This window comes from Euprymna scolopes, chromosome 20 (assembly GCF_053919585.1).
Source record: "Euprymna scolopes isolate OS-2025 chromosome 20, ASM5391958v1, whole genome shotgun sequence".
In the NCBI taxonomy this organism is placed as follows: Eukaryota; Metazoa; Mollusca; class Cephalopoda; order Sepiida; family Sepiolidae; genus Euprymna; species Euprymna scolopes.
The window spans coordinates 83,134,362-83,160,102 of NC_136501.1; the positions used below are offsets into that span (position 1 = coordinate 83,134,362).

Below are 25,741 nucleotides of genomic sequence, written 5' to 3' on the forward strand. Positions count from 1 at the left end.
CATTGTTGACATCGATTTTGGGAAAGTTCTGATGACCCCAAGTTGTTTAATATTTCAGGACATTTTGGGATTACACATGTGAGTAATGAATAGGTCACAGAAAACTGCCATTGCATCTTGATGAAGCTGTTGTAGATTCCTATGACTTCCTGTAAATGTAGATGGTAGAATAACTGGTACACCAGAATAACCATCTTCATTCCTTGCTAAATAATCCATTAAGCCAGCATATTGAGCAGCTCTTGGTTGACTTTGATAGCTTTTAATGAAGTTAAATAAGCAACCGTCAACTTTTACATATGCAATAGACTTTTCTATTTATTTTTAATTTTATTCAATGAAGATTTGGAAATTCACAAATATTTTTAAGTCGAATTATTGATATAGATTTCAATTAAATAAATTATACTGTAAATCTTTTAATAAGGAATAAATATCTATTTAAACCATAATTATTGAAACAAAGTATTTTACTGCATAAAAAAACGGTTATGGGGAGAAGGGTTAACTATTTTGAACCTTCCCCTAAATAACGATTTAATGAAAAAAATGTTTAAAATGTTCTTGTATCTGTTTTATAATTTTTGTTAAATAAGAAAAATCAATAACTTTGATAGCACTATTGTAAGAATCATGCTGAAAGCCATTTTTAATATGGGGAGGAGGGTTAACTATTCTGAAACTACACTTAACAATGTAAAAAAATAAGGGAAAATATATGTATGAACAATAAATATTTCTTCAGTTAAATAAAATATACTGTAAATCTTTTAATAAGGAATAAATATTTATTTAAACCATAATTATTGAAACAAAGTATTTTACTGCATAAAAAATGGTTATGGGGAGAAGGGTTAACTATTTTGAACCTTCACCTAAATAGCGATTTAATGAAAAAAATTTAATGGTCTTGTATCTTTTTTTAATAATTTGTTTTAAAATAAGGAAAAAAAAAATCTTTGATACCGCTATTGTAAGAATCATGCTGAAAGCCATTCTTAATATGGGGAGGGGGGGTTAACTCTTCTGAAACTTCACCTAACAATGTAATAAAAATAATGGAAAAATTCTTTAGTTAAATAAAATATACTGAAAATCTTTAAATAGGAAATAAATATTTCTTTAAATAAATTAAATCGTAAGTAATGAAACAAAGTGTTTTATTTCATATTAAAAAAAAATTGTTGTGTCCATTTTTTATAGTATTTAAATATGTATGCCCTGTCGGTGGGCATTAGAAGATGATGACTGCCTGTAAAAGAAGCAAAATAAAACGAACAAAACATAAGTAATAACTATGTAAACAACGTGAAGATGTATAAATGTTACAAAATTACTCGATTCGGCATTAAATAACACGAAAAAGGATTGATATGCCGTAAAACAAAAACAAAACAGAACAAGATGTAAAATGTTTTGACTTTGTGTTACTCAGTGTATTTGCGAATGGTGACTTTGGTGATTTATTTAATAAAGTCATTCTTGACTTTTGTAACATTTATTTCTAAACATATTTTTTGTTATGTAAGGCTCACTCAAAAGTAAATAAAAAAAAAGATAAAGTAGCACAGAAAAAAAAACGAACTTGTAACGTTAAATGTAAAAAAATATATTTATTACTGAATAAAATAGAATAATCGTTCCATATTACACTACAATAATAAACAGAAGACATCGTTAAAAATGTAAGTAAAATACTATACTATTTAAACTGTGGAACGATACCTTCTATGCATAATTGTCTTTAAAATAATCCGGAACCATAAATAGACAGTTCATATATATACATTTGTTGTTGTTGTTGTTGTTGTTGTTGTTCGGGAAGTTTTGGAAAATAAAGAGTGAACAATAAAGGGAGATAATTCACATTAATTAATGTTTGCGATGATGATGACGCGTTTCATTAATTAATGTTTGCGATGATGATGACGTGGCACCGTACGGACAAGCATATCAATAGATAAATTATAATAATAAATATTCTGAGAAGCTGATTTTCATCCACCTCAAAAACAAATAAAATCCAAGGATTTGTGCTGTAATTTATTTTTATTTATTTTCTTAACTTAATAAATAGTGACAAAATTCGTTAAAACCAGACAATTCTCAGATTGCTTTTGCAATCAGGAATATCAATTTTTAAAACAAAATAACTATTAGGTTAGAAAGGCACTTACAGATTCATGACAACTTCCATTGTTTTCCCCAGAAAATTTTATACATATGATTTAAAGGTCATAAAAATAGAATATATTTTAAACTTTAAATTTTAAAATGTGGTTATACCCTCATAATTTTCTTAGGTGTGCATTGAACATTTGCAAACATGAAGAGTAAAATCATACTAAGTAAGTTGTAGAAACTATGTGTTTCCTGAGACCAGCAGATTCCACACGATATGTTGACCTCCTCGGACAAGTTTTATAAAAGTCTTGTCGGAGATATCGGTTTCATCTGAAAAAAAAGGGGTTGAAGGGCGATGCTTAAAAGGTGCAGGTAGCAATCGGGGTTGCAAAAAAGAAATCCTCCTTAAACGACCCGCCCAACAGGGTCTGGTAACAACACTATCTAAACTTCCTGAGTAGAAGACTAACGGTCTGGTCTCTATGATAACACAGTACAGACTGAACTGGTAGAGAGAGACTAACCCTGAATATATAGGTTGTAATCACCTTCCACCCCTCCTACTCAATCCTGACTATAAATATCAGAAGTAAACAGACATTCAAGTTGGTCACAATATCCCCTGTCGCTGAACCTGCCAGATGTAAGTAACATTCATCCAACTCAATTTTTTTTCCACATACTCCCAACAACAAGAAAAAGAAAAAAATTCAAAAGGGGAAAAAGTCATTAAACTGAAGCTCAGAAAAAGAAATAAAATAACAATGTCCAATCCACTGTTTATAAGGAACATGGTATCCTCCTTTTCCCTTACAACATGCTATTGCTGATTACAATTTTAGGCAGGTAGCAGGCTTGGTCTTCCTCTACGTCGTTTTTGTGGTACACACTCAAGGCAGTACCATTTCCGTCTTCTTGGGGGTGCCTCATCGATGCCAACACATTAGAAATGATACCATTCATCACATGAGTCGCATCCAATCATGGCCTTATCTAATTGAGGAGCATTGCATATTGGACATAACCAGACAGGGTCTTCTGCAACGGAAGATAAACATGATGGCTCTCTGTCCCCATCATCAACTGGCTCATTCACTGTGGGTTCGATAGAATCGATGACCTCTGGTTCTGGAATATTGTTAGGGGCCACAGACAGCTCTAAAGGATACAGATGTTTCAATGAGTGGACTTCCACAAGACCATCTCCTCTCCTGACACGGGCGGATCTAACTACATTATCATTGCCTCATATAAGATCCACAATGATTCCCAAAATCCAAAATGGTCTCGGTTTTAAGGGGCTGTTAACCAGAACCACATCATCCTTTTGAAGGCGATTCTCTGATCGCAATCGGGAGTGCCCCGGAGATTTCCGTCCCAGGTCCAAAAGGTATTTGTTGTACGACAACTTATGGAAATCAGCACCATTGGTTCCTATGCTCCATGGTTCTGATCAGTCTCTCCCTGCTGGGTGGCACTGACGTAGCAAGATCCCTCTGTCCTAATTATAACAATAACCCAGGGCTCTTGTTGGGTTTCAAGAACATGTTAGGAGTGATAGCTGTAGCATTATTGTCTACAGACACCTGGTATGTTAGCAGTCGATTGTTAACCGATCTCTGAATATCGGAGATCATGGTCACCAGTGTGAAATAATCCAATTTGCTCCAATGATCTTAAATAGGCAGGTTTTTATGGTCTTGATGCAACGTTCCCAAGTTCCTCCATACCATGGTGAAAACAAGGGAATAGTATTAAGTCTCATGCCACACGAGCCAAATTTATCTTGATATTCGTTCATTAGAGAAATACGGCCAAAAAGTTTCCCACTTCCAATAAAAGTCTTGGAGTTATTGCTATAAATAGCCCCCGGAATCCCATATTGATTTGTGAAGTGAGCCAGAGCTTGAAAGAAGGACAGCACGCTCATGTCCGGAACCACCTCTATATGGAAGGCTCTCACATTCAGGCAAGTGAAAACCAACAAATACATTTTTCTATCAGAGTTTCCCTCTTTCACCCAGACATAGCCAGTGAAGTCAACGCCTGTATGCCGGTAAGGCACTTCAAAATCAGCACGAGGAGCTGGTAGACTAGCCACGGCATTGGGAAGCACCGGTCTGGAATTGCATCGCTTGCATCTTGCACAAGATGCCAAGACCTTATTTACCGCTTGTCTACCTTGTGGAACCCAGTAGCCGCTCTGCCTCAATTCAGCCAAGTTTGCTCTGGTTCCCAAATGTGAACATTTTACATGACAGTCTACAACAATAAGTTTTGTAATTGGGTGATGTTTTCCAAGCAAAATAGGATTTTTTACTTCATATGCCAGATGTGAAGATCGGTCAAGTTTTCCCTTGACCAGATTAGTCCATCAGAATCCAGAAATAGATCCAAGGCACGAACTCGCCTGAGTTCCTGGTTCCTCATAGGTTCTGTCAGATACTCAATCTCTGCAGGAAATTCCTGTCTCTGGAGTAATATCGGCAAATAAACTGCAGCTTTGGAATTGTTGTCCCATTCACGCCCCAGTTTAATAGCTAAAAACTTGTAGACAATGAGGTGACTCTCAGCAAACGAGAAAAGGTTGAGAACCTATGGATAGGTATGATAGAAGGGCATTCTTGGCCCATGACCAGTGAGTAGTTCATCAAAGCATGAGCCATCCGTGAGCAATATTCATTTAAGCATGGTAACTCCTGTGCTGGCCACTGAAGGAGTCCTCCGCCTAGCTAAGAGGGACCAATACACCAAAATTCAAAATTGGACAGAAACCTTCTCATCGTTAATGCTCTCGTTATCATATCAGCAGGATTATCCATTGTGGCCACATATTTTAGTCCATATCGTGATTCCAACTCGCGATTCATCAGTAAAATGTCCTTCAATCTGATTTTAGCAAAAATGTTTTTGCTGGCCATAGATTGCGACAACAGCCAAGACAACACTACCTGGGCATCGGTGGCCACACACAACCTAGCTGGAATAAACTGCTCACAATTATTCAGGATGGTTGGCAGGCATTTTAGTGCAAGATAAACTGCCATTAGCTCTAACACTGGCAGAGTTTTTTCCTTCATTGGGGCAACCTTTTCCTTAGCGAATAGCAAGCAAGATCGGCGGTCTTGCACCACAAGGGCTTGTCTATCAAATTGAAGATCACTTAACTCTGACAGATTCTTAGAAAGTTTTTTCAAACCACTAAAAATTTCAGGAGGAAGAGGATCATCCCAACCAAAATGATTCTTCCACATAGTCCTAATAAGCCCACGACTTCAGACTGTAACCGGGAGGCAGAGAGACAGTGGGTCGAATAGTTTAGAAGCTTCAGAAAGGATCCTTCTCTTCGTTGAGGCACCAGGATCACACTGAATAGGTGCCACATGCATTTTTTCTGGAAGGGGATTGCATTGATACCCCAATACCCTCTCCCATTCCTTGTCGTGTACACTTAGCATACCATCACTTTTCATCCTATCTCGGAGGGCGTTAACATTTGTGTTACATGACTGGATAATAAATCCTCCCTCCCGCAGACGTTTCTTTGTAAGAGAATATAGTTCGACAAGTTTGTGCGGATCGGCTTCAGCTGTAACAAGGTTGTCCACATAAAATCGTGTTTCCATCATCTTCCGACAATCATCCAATGGATACTGAGCTGCATGAAATTTAAGAATACACCCCAATATGAATGGGCTGGCAGTGAACCCAAAAATCAACGTAGGGCATCTAAAACAGCGAAGATAATCTCAGACCTTGATGAAGAAACAGAATCTGTTCTTGTCAGCTTTCAGGCGGAGACGTATCATTAAGAATGCCTTTCGAATGTCTGCCAACAGAATGTAGTTATTAACTCTGAAGCTCATCAACAAATTTAGCATGTCTCCGGTGAGGTTGATGCAAGAGTAAGTGGCTTCATTAAGGGACATTCCGTTACCAGTCTTCAAGCTACAATTGAAAACAGGACGGATCTTGGTCATAGCTGTAGGGTCATGCTTAACAACTGGTCGATGTGGTATCCATACATAATTCTGACATTCGTGGATGGGTACAAAGATCTCCTCAATTATACCATCTTGTTCCTGTTGCCGGAACACTTCCAAGTAGTCCTGATACATATTTTTTATCAGGTCCTTAGTCACCCGGTCCAAGATACGTAAAGAGACAGCATGATTAGACGGGACTCTGGCTAACTTGTCAACATGCCAGGGAAGCTCCACATAGTATGTGCCATCTTTGAACTCTATGGCATTTTGAAAGCGCCTTATCTGCTCTTGATCATAGTCAGAGAAGGTATTTTCATCATGTATTCCCAAAGATTCCAGGTTGAACATCTGTTCCAACCCCCTCTGTACTTCACTATCAGGAAAGAACTCGGGGTCTAGGTGTGGGTTGGCTTTCAAGAACAAAACACAGGTAGGAGGAATGTAATTGTGGAGTCTGCATTACAGAGTTAAACGAGAGGTGTGCTACCTCATAGGGAGTTTGATCCTCAGAGAAGAAGGATTCCACAGTTCCAAATGGGACAACACTTGCTGTTGTGGAGAAGGCCCATCCCTTCAGACAAGGAACAAGTTGAAAGGGCCCCAATTGATGTAGGAGGTCCAAACCTTTGATTGGTATGAAGTCCGAGCCAGTTTCAAATTTCCCGGCCACATCCTGGAAGGCATCTAACAAGAGTTCCAAATTTGTTAGTCGGACAAACAAATCGATCATCTCGGTTACCAAAATATGAGATGTCACTGGATTTCCACAACCCAAACTGATGTCCAGAGCAACTTCTTTGAAACTTCTATCACATTCGCCTAGCAGGGTGGATAACCTAATCTGGCAATCCATTCCAATTGTCTCTAGTGAGCCCAAGCCATGCAGTACATCAGCAGACAGATATGACCTCCTACTGCCTGTGTACAGAAGGCAATTGATTGCAATAGACTTCTTTCCCCTGCTGAAAGTCACAAACAAAATGGGAGGCAAGCTTCGTGAATATCCAGGCCACGTCTGGGGGCTAGTGCCTATATGGAATGATGAGGTAGTCTTAGGTCTCCGTGCCATACTCTGAGAAGAACTCCTTCCACTATCAAATGAAGTACTGGCAGAGGTGCCGACCTTGACCTGTAGTCGTTTAATTGCCTCCCCGGTGAGCTCTAATATAGAAGACAAGGATGGTATGCGGATCCCCGTCAGCCCAATCATTTCCCCCTTTAGCTCCTTAGGAAACTTCAAAAACAGAATCTTGCCCATTAAACGAGCTCCACCTGAAGTATTCACAGAAAAGTCGCAGCTCCTCCAAGATGGAAGCAGTCCTGGAAATAAACTCGCCAAAATCCGAGTAGGAGATCTCCTTCCTTGGTGTATAATCAAGTATGTCTTGGAATATTTGATCAATGATCTCATCGATATTTAAATATTCCTTTTTCAGTAAAGCAAGGGCACGTTGATAATTTGACTCTGTGCAGCTCAAATGGTTGATTAGCCTCAAGGCTCTGTCTGTAAGGGAGCATTTTAAGAAATTTAAACGTTCAGCGTTGTTAACCATACCAACCACACAGTTTTCAAATCTCGACAAAAAATTCTGGAAACTCATGAGATCGGTAGCCATCTCAGAACCACCAAATGTGGGTCTGGTGATCTGTATTTGTGGAGGTTTAACTACAAAGGAAGCTGAACTTCTTCCTGATGTCGAATGAGGAGTTGTATCCATGAAAGAACTGGCAGTAGGTGCAGCCAAGGAATCATCCAATTCACCCAACTCTATATGGTATTCCATGAGTTGTGATGCCCAACTAACTTCTGTTTCCAGTACATCCGCCTCTGGAATTTGAGCTAATTTCAGCTTAGTGAAGCATACTTCCATTTCGTGAATATACTCCAAAATATCCTTGCGGAAGATGACATAAGCGTGCGGGGTCACTATCTCCATGACACAGCTTCAACCGTTCATTAACCTTTATCTTCAGTACAGTCATCCATTGAAGGATCCGTTCCCTGGAAACTTCCATGCCGAATAACGAGTTGATCAATTATGTCACAGGTCAGCGAAAAAGGATAATTCTTAAAAATTCTTTTTTGCAATTTGAAAAAGAAAGGGTTGAAGGGCGATGCTTAAAAGGTGCAGGTAGCAATCAGGGTTGCAAAAAAGAAATCCTCCTTAAACGGGGTCTGGTAACAACACTATCTAAACTTCCTGAGTAGAACACTAACGGTCTGGTTTCTATGATAACACAGTACAGACTGAACTGGTAGAGAGAGACCAACCCTGAATATATAGGTTGTAATCACCTTCCACCCCTCCTACTCAATCCTGACTATAAATATCAGAAGTAAACAGACATTCAAGTTGGTCACAATATCCCCTGTCGCTGAACTTGCCAGATGTAAGTAACATTCATCCAACTCAATTTTTTTTCCACACATCAGACATTCAGTTGATACCGACTTTGCTGCTATTTTAATTATGTTTTGTAATGCTTCTAATCAAGCATTGTTATATCAACTTGGACAAGCTAATTTGTTGTTTGCTAAGGCTAAGGTTGTTCCTTCTGTCAAGAGAACTCTGTCTACATTAAAGCTGTTGTCAGTGTATTTAGGCATTCAACATGTCTCAGTGTTAGTTAAGATGTTTCCAATAATGTTGAAGGAAATTATAGTAGCAACTGACGCTCAGGTTAACACGAAGTGCCAATTCACCAGAAATCGTCTGAAGGATATAAAGGCTATGATTAGTGACTTACGTGATAAAGGTTTTATTCTAAAGTTTAAGTACGTCAATACAATTGAAAATCGTGCTGATTTCGTGACGCTTAATAAATTCGTTAAAGACAAGAATTTTTGGGTGAAGGGTCCGTTATGGTTAATTAAGTCATGTTTCTGTTGGAAAGGTTCTCTTCTTTAAATAAGTCAATAAGAATATTAACTGTTGTGTTCAAGTTCATTGCCAAATTGAAATGTATGAACGATGATGTTAGTATTAAAGCTAAGTTGTATTTAATTATCATATTATATATTATAATAAGTCAATTCTTCACCAGAGAGAATAATTTTTTGGAATATCCTGATCTAGGTGAGGTAACATAGTTGGTATCTAGGTACAATTTTGTTCTTGGATATGAAAAGTTGATTCGCAGTCGTAAACGATTAGACAATTCTGCTTATTTTCTCAGCGATGTACTTCATCCGATTTTGTAACCTAAATCGTGTCATATTACGAGTTTGTTTGTTATGAATTGTCATACTAAATGCAAACACTATGGATTTTGGTTAACCAAAGCCAGACAAGCTGTAAAAACTGTTATCTCTGGTTGTGCTATTTGTAAAAGATATAATTCCTTGTCCTTCCGGTATCCCAAGATAACTTACTTATCTAGGGTGAACATTTTTAGACCCTTTTTACATACAGGCATTGGCTTCATGGTTCACCTGTTGCTGATGATAGTGAAATTAAGTAAATGCATGTTTTGATCTTTACGTGTTTCAACGTCAGAGCTATTCATTTGAAACTCTTGCCCAATATGTCTACTCAATCTATAATTTTGGCTTTCCTAAGATTCTTTAACCTGTTTGGTGTTCCTACACACATTCATTTATTCTGAGAATGCCTTGTCCTTCATTAGAGGTTATGACTTGGTAGGGAAGGTATGTTTGTCTGATTAGTTCCAAGGAAATCTTGATACTTGTAATATCGAAGACAATATTGTACCTGTGTACGCCATATGGTTTGGAGCAGTATGGGAAAGGTTGATTAAGACACTTAAGAATTGTTTATTCAAGGTCGTAATAGATTGGGAAAGGTTGATTAAGACACTTAAGAATTGTTTATTCAAGGTCGTAATAGATTGGGAAAGGTTGATTAAGACACTTAAGAATTGTTTATTCAAGGTCGTAATAGATTGGATTATTTTCAGTTATTAACTGTTCTGTCAGATTTGCATAAGCCAATCAACAAGAGACTGTTAACTTATCGTTTTGCGATGATTCCAGTTGGGAAATGATCGCCCCTAATCTTTTCATTCACCCATGGAAATGTGGTATTTTTAAATTTAGATTAAGATCCCTTTTAAGATAGTCCTCCTAATAGATCTGATCTAGTCGAAAGTTTGAAATGCAGAGATTCCATTTTACACGTTTAAACTGTTGTGATATGAACATTATTTGTTGTGGTATAGACATTATTTGTTGTGGTATGGTATGGACATTATTTGTTGTAGTATAAACATTATTTGTTGTGTTATGGACATTATTTGTTCTAGTATAAACATTATTTGTTGTGTTATGGACATTATTTGTTTGTAGTATAAACATTATTTGTTGTGTTATGGACATTATTAGTTGTGGTAGGAATATTATTTGTTGTGGCATGAACATTATTTGTTGTGGTATGGACATTATTTGTTGTGGTATGGACGTTATTTGTGGCGTTATAGACATTATTTGTTGTGGTATGAACATTATTTGTTGAGGTATGAACATTATTTGTTCTGGTATGGATATTATTTGTTGTGGTATGAACATTATTTGTTGTGGTATGGGCATTATTTGTTGTAGTACGAACATTATTTGTTGTGGTATGGATATTATTAGTTGTGGTAGGAACATTATTTGTTGTGGTATGAACATTATTTGTTGTGGTATGAACATTATTTGTTTTTGTATGGACATTATTTGTTGTAGTATAAACATTATTTGTTGTGGTATTGAACATTATTTGTTGTGGTATGAACATTATTTGTTGTGGTATGAACATTATTTGTTTTTGTATGGACATCATTTGTTGTGATTTGAACATTATTTGTTGTGGTATGGACATTATTTGTTGTGGTATCAACATCATTTGTTGTGGTATGGATATTATTTGTTGTGATATGAACATTATTGGTTGTGGTATGGACATTATTAATTGTGGTAGGAACATTATTTGTTGTGGTATGAACATTATTTGTTGTGGAATGAACATTATTTGTTGTGGTATGAACGTTATTTGCTGTGGAATGGACATTATTTGTTGTGGTATGAACATTATTTGTTGTGGAATGAACAGTATTTGTTGTGGTAGGAACATTTTTTTGTTGTGGTAGGAACATTATTTGTTGTGGTATGAACATTATTTGTTGTGGTATGAACATTATTTGTTGTGGTATGAACATTATTTGTTTTTGTATGGACATAATTTGTTGTGATTTGAACATCATTTGTTGTGGTATGGACATTATTTGTTGTGGTATCAACATTATTTGTTGTGGTATGGATATTATTTGTTGTGATATGAACATTATTTGTTGTGGTATGGACATTATTAATTGTGGTAGGAACATTATTTGTTGTGGTATGAACATTATTTGTTGTGGTATGAACACTATTTGTTGTGGTATGGATATTATTTGTTGTGGTATGGATATTATTTGTTGTGGTAGGAACATTATTTGTTGTATGAACGTTATTTGCTGTGGAATGAACATTATTTGTTGTGGTATGAACATTATTTGTTGTGGAATGAACAGTATTTGTTGTGGTAGGAACATTATTTGTTGTGGTATGAACATTATTTGTTTTTGTATAGACATCATTTGTTGTGATTTGAACATTATTTGTTGTGGTATGAACACTATTTGTTGTGGTATGGATAGTATTTGTTGTGGTATGGATATTATTTGTTGTGGTATGAACATTACTTGTGGAATGAACATTATTTGTTGTGGTATGAACATTATTTGCTGTGGTAGGAACATTATTTGTTGTGGTATGAACATTATTTGTTGTGGAATGAACAGTATTTGTTGTGGTAGGAACATTATTTATTGTGGTAGGAACATTATTTGTTGTGGAATGAACATTATTTGTTGTGGAATGAACATTTTTTGTTGTGGAATGAACAGTATTTCTTGTGGTATGAACATTATTTGTTGTGGTATGAACATTATTTGTTGTGGTATGAACGTTATTTGCTGTGGAATGAACATTATTTGTTGTGGTATAAACATTATTTGTTGTGGAATGAACAGTATTTGTTGTGGTAGGAACATTATTTGTTGTGGTAGGAACAGTATTTCTTGTGGTATGGACAGTATTTCTTGTGGTATGAACATTATTTGTTGGGCTTGAGAGAAATATCTCGAGATCTATATCAAGCGTATTTTGATAATAAAATCAAAGTAGGAAATGTAGTTTTGATCAAAACTTTCACAAGGCCAAGGCCCTATTGGAATTTTTTTAGAGTAATGAAATATTCCCATGGAACTGATGGTTTAGTTCAGCAAGAACACCCTTAGAAGCATTTATTTCCGTTAGAGCTTACGCATTCGTTTTAAGTGCCTTGATAGGATGAAGGTGGGGATTTTCATTTTGAAAATGATAATGAGATTATCAATGAATCTCTGTCTAGACCTGTGAAATCACAGAGGTCTGAATTTATTGGTATTGAATTTGGTTGTTTCGGAATTTCTTTTTTTCTCTCAATTTTTTTTAATTTGAGAATGTTGGAATTTTATTTCTGTTTAATCTTTCTTCCTCTCTTTTTTCTCTACTTCTTCTTTCTTACTCTTTTATTTATTTTTGATGTAATGATGATGATTGTTGTATCACGTGGCTTAATTATACTTGCTGATTGGTTTGGGAAGTGTTTTTTGAAGATTTGCGTTATTTTATCAATTTAGGTTTTGGTGTCCACTATTGTGGGACGTGTGAACTTTATCTCCGTCAAAAAAGATGTAAAAATTAGAAATAGTCTTAACTGGATTTTAAAACAGTTTGAAATAAAAAATGTTTGAGAATAAGTTAACGGTTAAGTTTATCCAGATGTTGTGACTAGACTATAAAAAGTCGAAGAAGAAGATATGTTGGTAAAGACATAAAAATCAGTAACCTTTGTGCACCGGAAGGTAAAAAAACAAATATTTCTTCTAGGAATGAAGAAGTTGTTTAATGGCAAGGTTTAAAACGAGGTCGAAATGCTGCGAGGCTAAGTTTAGCCGTATTACAAATAAAAATATGCACAATAATAAAGGAAATTCTGCCAAGTGAGGTGGTGGAAAATCAGCTGCTGAAGAGACGAAGTTACAGAAATTACCAAATGAATCTTGATCGAACATTTGTGGTTTTATTTTCGTCATCTACAAGGAACTAACATGGATATATTTACCCAAAGTCGGAAAGAGATATTGCAATAATTAAGGGAAAGTAACTTATGTTGACTTATTTTCGTTTATATGTAAAAAGTTAATATGGTCGTCCATTATAAAAAACGCTTCAGTAAATGATTTCTTTTTATCTATTTCTCTTTCTTTCTTTCTTTCTTTCTTTCTTCTAATCTTCACTCTCTCTACTGTTTTTTTAATAGTTACATAAGATCTGTTAGACCTTGCTAAAGAGACAAATTTGGCAGTTGCAGATGCAAATGAACATTTTACATTTTCTTATTTTTTTAAAACTTTTTTTTCCAAAATTTTTTTAATCTTCTGGACAGTCGTTTCTTGCTTCTTGTTTTTATTGTTGTATTTTTAAAAGTACCTTGGTAACTATGACTCGCGGGATAATGATCGTTGGACATAGCGACAAATTTTCCATATAAGTTAGTATAATTCAGTATATGACAAACCCGTAAATGTGCTCCCTTTTTGATCCAGCGTTTACGGACGGTGGTTCATGCAGTAATCCTCTTGATTATGATTATCCCCATTCTAGAATGAAAGTTCGACCAAAATTGAAGGCAATCTGTTCTTTTATTCTTTCTTTCTTTGTAAATGGTATAATAGAAAAAATGAAAAAATTATTGCAAAAAGAATATTTCAGTAAAATTGTCTGACTTTGGTTTGTTATACTCGATTACCAGACTACCAGAATTACAGAATGATAAATAATAAACATAGCTTTTTGTTTCTTTATTCAAACAAAATAGAAAACTAACAATAAAAGCAAACAAAAACTTCCCTTGAAATTATATTAAATTAAATCTTTATTATTATTTTCACCTTAAATTATAATGTTATTTCAAATACAAATTAAAAATATTTAAAATTAAAATAAATAATTATAATTGTTTTGATAAAATCGTTCAACTTCATTTTCTATGGATCATTACAATTATTTTTGCTTTCCAAATTAATACAAAAGAGATATGTCTTTCGGCATGATAAAATTTTTAGGCCATTTGCCATAAGAACATAAAATATCGCATTTGTCTTTTTCTTTTATGAAAAGGGAATACACAGAAATGAGATTTCAATAAACGACACATCATTCTGTTGATTCACTTCAATACCATACTTTAATAAGGGCATAAGTCCTTAAAATACCATCAAAAAAGATTTGTCTTTTGTTATTTTCACTATAGCATTGACGTGAGATGCATAATATATATATTACTGACGATAGAATAAAAGTCATAATTTGTGGTAAGAATTTTAGAAATACAATTTTAATATCAGTTAAACAAAACAAGAAAAGAAAAACTGATACATTTATGTAAAGCCACGTTAATCTCTAAATTCTTATAACCAATAAGGTACTAGATAAAAATCAATTCTAAGTGAAACTCTTCTAGAAGCTGAAAGTTCAAGCCTCAGTACGAGCAATACTAAGAATACAATTACAAATTACTTAAGGTTAGGGTTGACGTAGTGAGAGCATGCTACTTCTGTACATGAGATAAAGTTTCTGTTCAAAGTTCAGTGCAGATTCTTGAGTTTGACAGAAAGCTCCCTGAGTTTGACACACCTAAGATTGTGAAAGATGAGAAACACTAATCATTCAGATAATCCAATAATACAAAGTATGTTTTTGTGTTAACCAATTCCATGTTTGTTACGTTAATTCTTGTCTTTTAAGCTTTAATTATATAATTTTTATCTTGCAGTGTCCCACTGAAGGATCTCCAGTATTTTCTGTTCATATCCGAGTGTGTGGAGACTGGTCAGGTGATTTGGTAATTATGACATTACGTGCAAAACATTTGTAAAAGCACAACTAGAACAGGAAAAAAAAAACAAAAAAAAATCACAAAAAAAACTTTTTACGTTTTGAAATATTAACATTTAATCAGCACTAAAAATCTGTTTGAACGATTTCAGATTTTTTCACACATTTTTTTCCAGAATACAATTTTTTCTCTATTCCAAGAAAATTGTTGTAAAAGCTTAATTTAGGAAAAAATATTTAGGATTTCATTATAGGATATTTAATTTTTTTTTTTTACAAGCTGGTCACCACTTATCAAGGTCCAGAAGCCACTCAAGGATAAGGGTTATTACGTGTACAGTACGTTAGTGTTGAGATTTGATAAAGTGTCTACTCAAGGGGGCGGTTTATCAGCAATTTGTTTATGTTCAACTTGAAGACATCCAGGTTGTAGTCAGATGGGAAACAGGCAGACGGAACAGAGTTCCACAGGCATGCTCTTCTAAGAAAGAAGCTTTGTTCATGGAATCTACGTTTTGGTTTTGGCACAAATAAAGAGTGGGGAAAATTTTTTACCGTGGTTTCAGCTAGACGGGTGTTTTTCGTGAATGCTTGGTGAGGGGGTACCAGGGATTGGAGCTCAGACAAGCACTTGCCATGGAAGTAACAATAAAACAAAGACAGGGTCGCAACGTCTCTCCTGTGCGAGAGAGGTTGCAGGGAAGAGAAAAGGTCATCCCCCACTAAGCCACGAAGCCTATTTTGTACTCTGCCAAGGCAGGATAGAGTGTTTTTAGCAGCTCCTGCCCAGATGTAATATAAGTAGAGAATTGCGTCAGCATTGAGATATCTTCTGGAGCGGTAGAAGGATCCTACCATTTTTTCAGCGACCTTGATGTACGTGTTCCATTTCAGATCAGGAGTAAAGGTCAAGCCCAGAAGCTTATCAAAGCATGGAGCTTCCCCTAGTCGAGATCCGCCCATTTCAATTGATGCCAGATGGGGATCAGAGCATTGATGATGTAAGGATAGGAGCTTGGTTTTAGATGCATTAAAGTAACCAGCCAACTCTTCCCCCACTGTACACGCTCAAGATCAGAGGAGAGAGAATTAGAGAGAACTTAGTCATTTATGGCCTTAGATGTGTTGCCATACATGGTTGTGTCATCAGCATAGATGTCAATGAATGATTTAAGTATGTGTTTTTGGAGATCATTGATGTAGATCAAGAAGAGAGTTGGGCCCAGGATGGACCCCTGAGGGACTCTGGCATTAATACTGAGGGCTTCTGATTTCTGCCCATCAACCACTACTCTCATGAGCTTATCAGAGAGAAATGATTTAATGATCGAGAAAACATTTCCAGTTATATCGTAGCTGGAAATCTTGTGAAGTAGGCCCTTATGCCATACTTTATCGAAGACTTTTGATATGTCAAGAGCAATTGCCCTAGAGAGGAAGCCTTTGTCAAGAGATTCACTAATCCTATGAGATATAACCGTTAGCACATCTGCTGTAGATCTAGCAGAACGGAAACCATATTTTATGTCATTAAGAAGGTTATTTCTGCTGAGGTGGTTGACTACTTCTCTATTTAGTATGGATTCCAGCAACTTACTCATAACACACAGGAAACTTATTGGTCTGTACTGAGAGGGAGACGACTTATCACCTGAATTCTTAAATACAGAGCATACTGATGAGGTTTTCCAGGGTGTTGGGAAGCACTTCTCTTTAAGGCAACGCTTAAACAGTTTTGTAAGTATCGGGGCAAGTTCTGGTTGAATCTTTTTCAGCACTATAATTGTAATGCCGTCAGGGCCAGTTGCTTTACTGGAATCAAGGTTCTTGATTAGCTTAGCGACCTCACGCACAGATATTTGTATGTTGCATAGCATGTTGTCTGTTATAGGAGGAAATACAGGGAGTTGATGGCCTTCGTCATGTAGGGTAGAATTAGCTGCAAAGTTCTTGGCAAATAGTTTGGCCTTGTCTGATGCTGACTAGATGACCTCAGATCCATTGATGATGGTTGAGATAGAACGCACGCTTCTGTTCAGGATCCTGTTTGCTATTTGCCAAAACTGGTGGGAACCAAGCCGCTGCTCAGCAAACTTATTGCATTTCGTTTTTATTTTAACTGATTGAACCAAGTGGTCAGAAGATCCCAGAGGAGACAGAACGGAACATGAACATAGCTCAGGGGAAATTGTGAGAAAAAGGTCTTGAAGGCTAGTGTACTGACAGGAAGTATCAGGCACACGGGTGGGTTCGTGAACAATCTGGGTGAGATCATAGGCAATGGCAAAATCATGACAGAACCTCCTCTCATCATCTGTCTTGTTCGAGTGGGTCAGCTATTCCACATTGTGGACATTGAAGTCACCACAAATGTGGATGTTACCTAAAGGATGAGCAGACATGATGTGGTCAATTTTTTCACATATGCTCTTAAAGATAGTAACTCCGCTGTTGTGGGGGTGATAGAGGGCAAATATAAATACAGTGGTGTAAGCAAGTGCAACCCAGGAGCACATATAAGGTAAATTAGGGTCTTCACTGGAGATATCCCTACCACATGGGAAGCCATCTTTAATGTAGGCACATATTCCATGCCCATGGCGATCTTGGGGGTCAGATTAGATGTTTAGAATATCCTTTAATTATGAATTCGTCTAGAGAGGTGGTCGGTCCTATTCCAGTTTCACTGAGAAAGAATATGTCCGGTTTTGTCTCCTGTAATTGGGTTTCAAGCTCTGGAAGGTTGGAACGTAGACCCCTGATATTGGAGAAGGAGACATGAGAATAGGGGTCTACGTTGGAGGATGGGGTCCTACGTTTATTCATGATTTTTTTATAGAGATAATTTTCTGGATAATTTATTTCATAGGATTTAGTTTTTATGATATTAACTAAACACAAGTTTTAATTAAGAGCATGGTTGTCAGAGTTATTTCCCTTCAACTGATATCCGGGTTATCTCTCTTATTTGGCCGAAGTACAGAATGTGCTTTTAGATCTGGAAAAAAAAAGTCGTTACACACATGTGAACATATTAAAAACGAATACTGGTAGCAAAATGTAGGTCACATTTACTAATCCATTGTTCACTTTATCGATGAAATGCATGCAATAAAATCATGAAAATTAGTAGATTTCATATATTCGAGATATATATATATATATATATATATATATATATATATATATATATAATATATATAATATATATATATATATATATATATATATATATATATAAGTAGTATAGATAAAATAATTATCCACAGACAGGTGTTTCACCAAAGTTATACAAGAAAAATAATAACAAAACTCAACATAACTTTTAAAGTAGTAAACTAGTACATAATTTCAGTAACACACCCAACCACATGTATAGATGTGGTAACACACCTAACCACATGTATAGATGTGTTGACGAACCGTAAATAGGGTGAAATACGTGCCTGTAGATAATTATTTTATCTCTTATATGATAAAATAGGAACATTTTTTCTCTTCACAAAATTACAATATAACTTCACAAACGCTGCCTCCACACATAAATCAGAAATGGTCACATTACATGTCAGTACTTGATGCATATTTTCCTGCTATTATCATTCGATTTCATTCACAATCACAAATTGCTACATTATTTCCGAAGAGAAAAACTATTCAAAACCAGTCATAATTAACTATGGTAGGAGGATAACTCAACCACTTAATATTTTCTACTGTGACTATTCCAGTTAGGACTGGAGCAAATATTTCATAGTCTACGTTTACTGTGAAGCACCATAGTTACTTTGTTTTGTCATTATGCGCCCTTATCTTTCACCTATGGCTCAATTGCTGTGACAATAATGAACATCCGCTTTTCAATTCACTTCTGATTAAACCGCCGATTTCATTGTTTACTCAGACATAAACACTCATCTTAGAATTGGCATTTAATGAACACTACAGAATAAATTCATTACACATGACCACCATCGCGTCAATTAGTTATTACAAACACTGTGCAATGATGGAGTTATCAGCATTTCCATAGAACCTTAACTTCAGTTGTTTACTCTTACATTTATCTTCGCGTAAACGCTTCTGCTCGATGTGTGCGTGTTTTGTGATAGAGGTGCCAGACAAAAACAAATGTATGACGCCACCTTATTAAAAAAAAAAAAGAAAAGGACAAAAAACGCCAATTTACAAACTCAAAAACAGTAACATCTTCTTTATTAATATACTATATAAACAAACAAAATCCAAGTCAATTATATTGAAGACGTTTACCCCTAAATATTGGCATCTTTCTTTTCTTACATAAATTCAGATTGTTTTCTTAGCAATGAAGTAAAAATGTTCTCTGTGCAAATGAAACCATAGTTTTTATATAGACTTTTGGTGGAAATTAATTTTTTTTTACATCGATACACTTGCTCTTATAGACGTTAATAATACATTAAAAAGTTTATAATGGTTTAAAATGTACCTAGATATGACTTTAAACTATATCCCAGGCCCCAGTTTGCAGGCTTTGGGGAGTGTGGAGCCACCCTTTAATTGCCATTGTTCCCAGGCCCACTTTGACCCGGAGTGGTAGTACCTGTTAGGGACCCAACTATGGGTTTAATAGAAACCCACTTGGAAAAAACAAATATATTCTATTAAAAAAGTTTTCTTCAAAATCACTGGATTCGGCATAAAATAACCCGAAAAGGGTTGATATGCCATAAAACAAAACAAACACACCAACCAACATTAAAATGCACCAGAGGATTTTGAACAATATTTGAAACTGTTATATTTAAATTAATTGTAAATAAGGTTACAACTGAGTAGCCTAAGCTAGATCCATTCCACTTCAAAAATGATATTCTTGTTCTTTTTTTGTTTTTTTGGAATACAAACATTTATTTCAAAATTTAATAAAAAATAAAAAAAATAATAAATAACAACAAAAAAATAAACAATAACAAAAAAATAAATAAGAACAAAATCATAAATAGTAAAAAAATAAATAATCACAAAATAATAAAATAATAACAAAATAATAAATAATAACAAAGTAATAAATAACAAAATAATAATAATAAAAATAATAATAAATAATAACAAAATAATACAGAATAACAAAATAATAAATAATAACAAAATAATGAAAAATAACAAAACAATAACAAAATTATAAATAATTGTAGTACTTACCAACACAACAAACGCCCTCGTGTTTGTGCCTTGTATAGGCATGCGCGACAACAAAACTTGGGTTTTTATAAGCGGAAGTCTCGAGATTGTCAGGAATCTACAGGCGTATGCGCAAGAGAAGGGATTGAGATAGTGGTATAAAGGCAGGTCGAGTGAGAAGGTTGTTGTTGTTGTTGTTGTCATTGGACGTTACAGTGACGCGTGCGTTAGCAAGTGATTAAGAGGCGGTTTATTTTTGTGTGTCAAGTCGCGCACCTCGGTGAAGGTCATATAAATCGTTCACCTCGGTGAAGGTGAAGGTAATAAGCTATTTCGGCTATTTCATTTTGTCTCTTTTCCTGGACAACTATGGCTGGGGCAAAGTTTGATTTAAAACTGATACCCGAATTCGACGGATCCACTTCTGTTGTCGACTGGGTCGAAAGGGTTGAGCTGACCTGCAACCTCTGTGAAGTAAAGGGGGTGCATACCGTGATTCCCCTGAGATTGGCTGGAGGCGCCCTAAGTGTATATCAGCAACTGAGTGCTGTGGAGAAGGCTGATATTACCTGTATAAAAAATGCTTTATACAAGACATTTGCCATGGATCCCTGTACGGCCTACGAAACATTTGCCACTAGAAAGCTCATGCCAGGAGAAACCGTGGACGTCTTCTTCGCGGAGCTGAAGAAACTTGCAGTTCTATTTGGCAATGGAGTGTCAGAGCAAACACTGGCGTATGCGTTTGTGGCCGGCCTTCCCACCCATGTTAAGCAACTGTTGAGGGCTTCCACCAGCATATCTGTAACGCCCATGGAGCATTTGTTAGAACGCGCTCGAGCCATTATCAGAGATGAGGAGGACCTGAGGGAACCGGTTGTAATGATGGCACAGGCAGCCAAGACTAATGCTGAAAAGAGTCCCAGTTTGAGACCCACGACCAATGGGAGATGTTTCTGCTGTGGCCAGCGAGGCCATATCGCAAGAAATTGTACTAACAAGGGGCGGAGGCGCCCACGCTGTTTCTAATGTGGTAGCTAGGGACATTTATCCCAAAATTGTGTGGGAAATGCATCAGGGGGCAGGACGTCAGCGCCGCCCTGTTCCCCGGACAAGATTTAATTGAGGCGCAACCGACAATAAATGTGTACGTGGACCAAGTGCTTTGTTCAGCTCTTCTCGACTCCGGGTGCTCACACACCATCATGAGTGCCAAATTGTGTCGAAACTGGACAAAGCAGAACATCAAAGTAACCACAATAGGTGGCAATACGCAAGCTTGCTGTGGAGCCGGAACTGTCAAAGTCCACACAAACTCTGGTGTGGCCGCAAACATTAATGTGCTGGTGATGCAAGGGGATTTGCTGGGATTCGATGAACTATTGGGATATGATGCTATTAAGGCACTGGGGGGAGTGGTTATCGGAAGAGATGGGACTGTGCGATTTTTGGAAACCCCAGTGTGTGCTGCAGTTCACATTGATCGGCCTGATTTTAAGGTGGACTACGACCCTCACCAAAAAGCATGGACTGCATCGTGGAAGTGGACAGAAGGAAGGGCGCCAACCGAACTCAAGAATAGCATTGCAGAGTACTCGATACCCGACGAGGCCCGTAATGATTACGAGAAGGAACTTGAGGCATGGATCCAGGATGGATGGCTGATCCCCTACCCCAACAAGCTGGGACCACCCAAGGGTCTGATTCCCTTAATGGCTGTAGTCCAACATAACAAATCAAAAGTTCGTCCGGTGCTGGACTATCGTGAACTCAATAGATACATTGAGACGTACACTGCCGATGCTGATGTGTGCGCCAGCAAGCTGAGAGAATGGTGCCAGAAGGGCTCCAATGTGTCTATAGTAGACTTGCGGAAGGCTTATTTGCAGGTGCGAGTGGATGAGACATTGTGGCCATTCCAGACAGTGTGGTTCCGGGGTCAGAGATACTGCCTTACTCGGCTTGGCTTTGGGCTGAATGTGGCACCGCAAATCATGAAGACCATCGTAAATGCAGTGTTGTCCCAGGAAAAGACTACTGAGGACGCAACATCGGCCTATATTGATTATGTGTATGTCAATGAAGACGTACAATCTGCGTCGCACGTCAGAGAAAAGTTAGCTCAATTCGGGTTGGAGTGCAAGGATTCCGAATGTCTGAGGGATGGAGCACGGGTATTAGGATTGGACGTTTGCGGGAAAGACGGTACCTTACGATGGAGGCGTGGCAGTGAGATTCCAACCGTCCCTGATGTTATTACGCGGCGGACTATTTTTTCCTTGTCTGGGAAACTTATTGGTCACTTACCAGCGTGTTGCTGGCTCCGAGCAGCTGTGGGCGTCATCAAACGCAGGGCAAGTTTAGTAACTACAGGTTGGGATGATGTATCTGATGATGCTCTTCTAACTCTGATGACGACAGAAACCCTAGAGAGAGTTAACAAGGAGGATCCTGCCCGTGGAGAATGGTGTGCCGATGGGGACACTGTGAATGTGTGGGTTGACGCTAGTTCTTTAGCATTGGGAGTGTTATTGGAGCAACGTGGAAATGTAATTGAAGACGCATGCTGGCTGCGACCCGTGAGTGATGCTCAACACATCAACCTGGCGGAACTGGATGCTGTTGTGAAGGGTTTAAATCTGGCACTGCAATGGCAGTCGAAGAAGTTACACTTGTACACGGATTCTCTCTGCGTCTACCACTGGGTGTCCGACACTCTCTCGGGACGAACAAGAGTCCGTACTAAGGCAGCCAGTGAGATGTTAATCCGGCGGAAGCTAAACACCCTGAAGAGTCTGGTATCAGAATATGACCTGTCGGTGAGTGTAACGCTCGTGGCATCACACTGTAATCGTGCAGACCAACTAACCCGTGTGCCTCACAAATGGTATGAAGCTGTGAAGACAGGCGTGGAGTTCACTGCTCGATCTTGCGCAGTTGGCGCGATTAGCTCATGCCAAATACAAAGAATTCATGTGCAGAGTGGACATCCAGGTATCAAAAGAACTTTGTATTTTGCGAGGCGTGTAGACCCGGCAGTGACAAGGGCGGATGTCAGGCAGATCATCAGGCACTGTGAGGCATGCCAGTCTATCGATTCTGCACCTGAGTAATGGAAGAAGGGGCGATTGGAAGTGGAGCATGTGCTTTTCGTAGCCACCAAGTTCGGCAGTTGTTGAATGAGTGGGGTGTCTGACTACGACTGCGATGTGCCCATGTGCCATCAGGGAATGGCATTGCTGAGAGGAGCCATCGCAGCATCAAGAGAATTGCTGCCAGAAAACAATGCACCATTACGGAGGCCACGTATTGGTATAACGTCACACCAAAGGATGGGAAGACACTAACAACAGCACCGGCCAATGCCATACACAAATACCGTGTTAGGATAAAGGGCATTGACACTGTCCAACCAATCGACAAGGAGAGTCATAACAAATACAAGGTAGGGGATCCAGTTTGGGTTAGACCCCCTGGAAACCGGTGCACCACCAAGTTCAAGTGAGGACGAATATCTGGAGTGGTCAGCCAGCAGTCGGTCCTTGTTGATGGAACCCCACGCCATGTGCGCGATCTTCGCCCGGCTAGTGAAGTACATCCCATAACTACAGAGAGCGGCGAATCATCAGATGATGAGCTGCTGATGAGTGAAGTCACCGAGCAAGAGAGTGGTAGTTTTAGTTCGTCTGATCAGGCAGGATCAGAACCAGAACCAGAACCTCACACAGAACCAGAACCAGAACCTGAATCCGAGAGTGTAAATACCACCCTTCGCAGAAGCCAACGCACTAAGAGGCCACACCCGGAGTGCACTCTATGTGATCATCAGATCAGGGGGGAGTGTAGTACTTACCAACACAACAAACGCCCTCGTGTTTGTGCCTTGTATAGGCATGCGCGACAACAAAACTTGGGTTTTTATAAGCGGAAGTCTCGAGGTTGTCAGGAATCTACAGGCGCATGCGCAAGAGAAGGGATTGAGATAGTGGTATAAAGGCAGATCGAGTGAGAAGGTTGTTGTTGTTGTTGTCATTGGACGTTACAGTGACGCATGCGTTAGCAGGTGATTAAGAGGCGGTTTATTTTTGTGTGTCAAGTCGCGCACCTCGGTGAAGGTCATATAAATCGTTCACCTCGGTGAAAGTGAAGGTAATAATAATAACAAAATAATAAATAATAATAAAATAATAAATAATAACAAAATAATAAATAATAATAAAATAATAAATAATAACAAAATCATAAATAATAGCAAAATAATAAATAATAATAAAATAATAAATAATAACAAAATCATGAATAATAACAAAATCATGAATAATAACAAAATAATAAATAATAACAAAATAATAAATAATAACAAAATCATAAATAATAACAAAATAATAGATAATAACAAAATAATAACAAAATAATAAATAATAACAAAATAATAAATAATAACAAAATAATAAATAATAACAAAATAATAAATAATAACAAAATAATAACAAAATCATAAATAATAATAAAATAAATAATAATAACAAAATAATAAATAATAACAAAATAATAAATAATAACAAAATAATAAATAATAACAAAATCATAAATAATAACAAAATCATAAATAATAACAAAATAATAAATAATAGCAAAATAATAAATAATAAAATAATAAATAATAACAAAATAATAACAAAATCATAAATAATAACAAAATAATAAATAATAATAAAATAATAAATAATAACAAAATCATAAATAATAATAAAATAATAAATAATAACAAAATGATAAATAATAGCAAAATAATAAATAATAATAAAATAATAAATAATAACAAAATCATAAATAATAACAAAATAATAGATAATAACAAAATAATAACAAAATAATAAATAATAACAAAATAATAAATAATAACAAAATAATAAATAATAACAAAATAATAAATAATAACAAAATAATAACAAAATCATAAATAATAATAAAATAAATAATAATAACAAAATAATAAATAATAACAAAATAATAAATAATAACAAAATAATAAATAATAACAAAATCATAAATAATAACAAAATCATAAATAATAACAAAATAATAAATAATAGCAAAATAATAAATAATAAAATAATAAATAATAACAAAATAATAACAAAATCATAAATAATAAAGAAAATCATAAATAATAACAAAATAATAAATAATAATAAAATAATAAATAATAACAAAATCATAAATAATAATAAAATAATAAATAATAACAAAATGATAAATAATAGCAAAATAATAAATAATAATAAAATAATAAATAATAACAAAATCATAAATAATAACAAAATAATAAATAATAACAAAATAATAACAAAATCATAAATAATAACAAAATAATAAATAATAACAAAATAATAAATAATAATAAAATAATAAATAATAACAAAATAATAAATAATAACAAAATAATAAATAATAATAAAATAATAAATAATAACAAAATAATAAATAATAACAAAATAATAAATAATAATAAAATAATAACAAAATCATGAATAATAAC

General features: G+C 36.0%; 1 protein-coding gene across 1 annotated transcript in view; it reads left to right on the plus strand.

Moving 5' to 3' along the window:
• LOC145241502 (NADPH oxidase 4-like) overlaps positions 1-25,741 on the plus strand; it is a 288,627-nt gene that overhangs the window by 237,544 nt on the left and 25,342 nt on the right. The window contains exon 12 of the mRNA XM_080104521.1: positions 14,972-15,032. Coding sequence (XP_079960647.1) covers positions 14,972-15,032 — 61 coding nt within the window. The remainder of the gene's footprint in view (positions 1-14,971; positions 15,033-25,741) is intronic.